Source organism: Limulus polyphemus, unplaced genomic scaffold (assembly GCF_000517525.1).
Source record: "Limulus polyphemus unplaced genomic scaffold, Limulus_polyphemus-2.1.2 Scaffold8897, whole genome shotgun sequence".
In the NCBI taxonomy this organism is placed as follows: Eukaryota; Metazoa; Arthropoda; class Merostomata; order Xiphosura; family Limulidae; genus Limulus; species Limulus polyphemus.
The window spans coordinates 8002-10283 of NW_013674507.1; the positions used below are offsets into that span (position 1 = coordinate 8002).

The 2282-nt window shown below is 40.0% G+C and overlaps 1 protein-coding gene across 1 annotated transcript; it reads right to left on the reverse strand.

Moving 5' to 3' along the window:
• Window positions 1-760: 760 nt before the first annotated feature.
• On the reverse strand, window positions 761-2278 carry LOC106475634 (cyclic nucleotide-gated channel cone photoreceptor subunit alpha-like; the record flags this gene model as incomplete). The annotated part of the gene is made up of 1 exon (XM_013936313.1): window positions 761-2278. A coding segment is annotated over one exon (1518 nt), but the record flags the coding sequence as incomplete, so codon positions are not given.
• Window positions 2279-2282: the final 4 nt, after the last annotated feature.

Below are 2282 nucleotides of genomic sequence, written 5' to 3' on the forward strand. Positions count from 1 at the left end.
TGATTATTTATTGATCATTGTAAACAATATTTAAAAGTTTGACAATTATTTACTATTTAGCTCCGGTACTAACTTCATTGTTAATTATAGTACTGTATCTTTTGTTGTTTGTCACAGTAGTAACTTCATTGTTAATTACAGTACTGTGTCCTTTGTTGTTTGTCACAGTAGTAACTTCATTTTTTACTACAGAACTGTATCCTTTGTTGTTTGTCACAGTAGTAACTTCATTGTTAATTACAGTACTGTATCCTTTGTTGTTTGTCACAGTAGTAACTTGATACAGTACTGTAGTTAACAATGTTAGCTCTTCGTATAAATTGATTATCTACAGCTTCAGTAATAAAAGACTTGACTGTTGCATACTGACCTCGTTCTCAATGCTAGTACTCTTTTGTTTGACTAAGTACTGACCAACTTTAGTATTGGCTTCTTGTTTATGGCACTAACTTTATTATTAGTAATATTGTGCTTGTTTACTATTAGTAGCTCCTTCTGGTAAGAGAAGACACTAAGAAGTAGAGACATGACTGTGTTTGTATTTATTTATTTATTTATTTTCCTATCAAAATTATATACCTATTTTGTCTTAGAAGAAATAAAGTATCTAATGACTGAAGTTGTGCATCCACAGATAACGCTTGTTATACTTTTGGTTTAGCTTTGTTATTCTGCTTCGTTTTGGTTTCCTATTTATTTGGTCATCATTGTTTCGCGTTGCTTCCTTATTTAATTGTTAAACTGCGTCGTTTGTTATGGTTCATATCTGTTCGTCCTTTGTTGTTCTACTTGTTTGGACGTCGTTATTTTGCGTTGCTTCTTGTCCTGTTTGATTATTATGAATGTTTTCAACGTGTATATCGATGGAGAGACCTTCGTTTTCATGACGACCAGTTTCGCGGAATTGGTTTTCACCCTTCATCTGGATATCAGGGCTCTCGTGAGCATTTTGCGAATTTATCTCATCATCGCTACGACTGTCGTTTATCACATCAGATTCACTATTATCGCGACTAAGTTTGCAACGTGTTATTCGACTTTCACAAAGATACACGTATGGCTCAACACACAAACTGTGGCTTTTTTCTTGAGCATCACCGTTGTGGCTGTTTCTGCCACTAGATAAACGACCTTCTTCATGGTCGTCGTCGTCGCTGTCTTTACTTTTAGAATAGATTAGCTTTTCTAGACGACTAATTCGACGTTTCACTTTTTGCTGGTAGGTGGCGTATTCAGCGAGAAGGCGAGCGAACCGAGTTTGAAGATTGTTCAACCCTTCCTCCAGCTGTGAGCACCGTTTATGGAAATTTTTCTGTTCTAGCTGCTCAGCTTTCAAAGCATCCTGATCCAGGAGCCCATCTTTCAAGAGAATTTGCCTACCCCGCTCAATCAGTAGTTTCTGAGCTTCCGGGTATTCTTCAAGCACGTTCCAGAGGCCCTCCTTCGACAAACAGAACAGGTCTGAGTAGCCGACGCTGCGGACATTGGCCGTCCTCCTGTTTCCTGTTTTCACACCGGTTATGTTTAAAATACTCAGTTCACCAAACACACTTCCATCGCTAAGTGTGGCAAACACAGTCTTTCCGTCGTCACCGACCACATGTAATTTACCTCGCTTTACAATGTACATCTCTTTACCCACGTCTCCCTTGCGACAAATATAGTCTCCTGGACTGAACACCTGTAACCGAAGTTTCAAGACTAGTTGAACAAGAAGTCCCGGTTCACAGTCTTGAAACAGTTTGACCTGCTTTAAAGTGGCAAGGTGAACGTGGATGGCAATTTCAGCTTTGAGCTTGTCCGGCAGCATGGACGTGATGGCTTCTTCGTCCAGCGACTGTTTGTTGGTCCACAAGTAGTCAAACCACTTGATAACGCGGTTCTCCAGATCCTTGGAGACTTTTCTTAACTCCATATATTGTTTGATGCTGTCCATTCGGTTCTGGAATGCTGCCCGGGCAGCATTCATATTGGTAATCATATTGCCAACATTGCCGACGATCGTGGCGAAGATGAGAACACCGACCAACAAGTCGATAACGACAAAAAGATATTCAATATCTTTTTCTGGAACAGGGACCTCCCCAATGGTTGTCAGCGTCAGTGTGGACCAATAGAAACAGTAGATGTACTGGTGACGAAATGTGCTGTATTTGGTTTCACTCACGTTCTTGTAAACCCAACTATCGGACCCGAAACCGATGTAGTAGCTCACAGAGAAATAGATGCAGGCGTTCCAGTGAATGATAACTAATATGTAGAAAAGAAGTTTGGCTATTCGG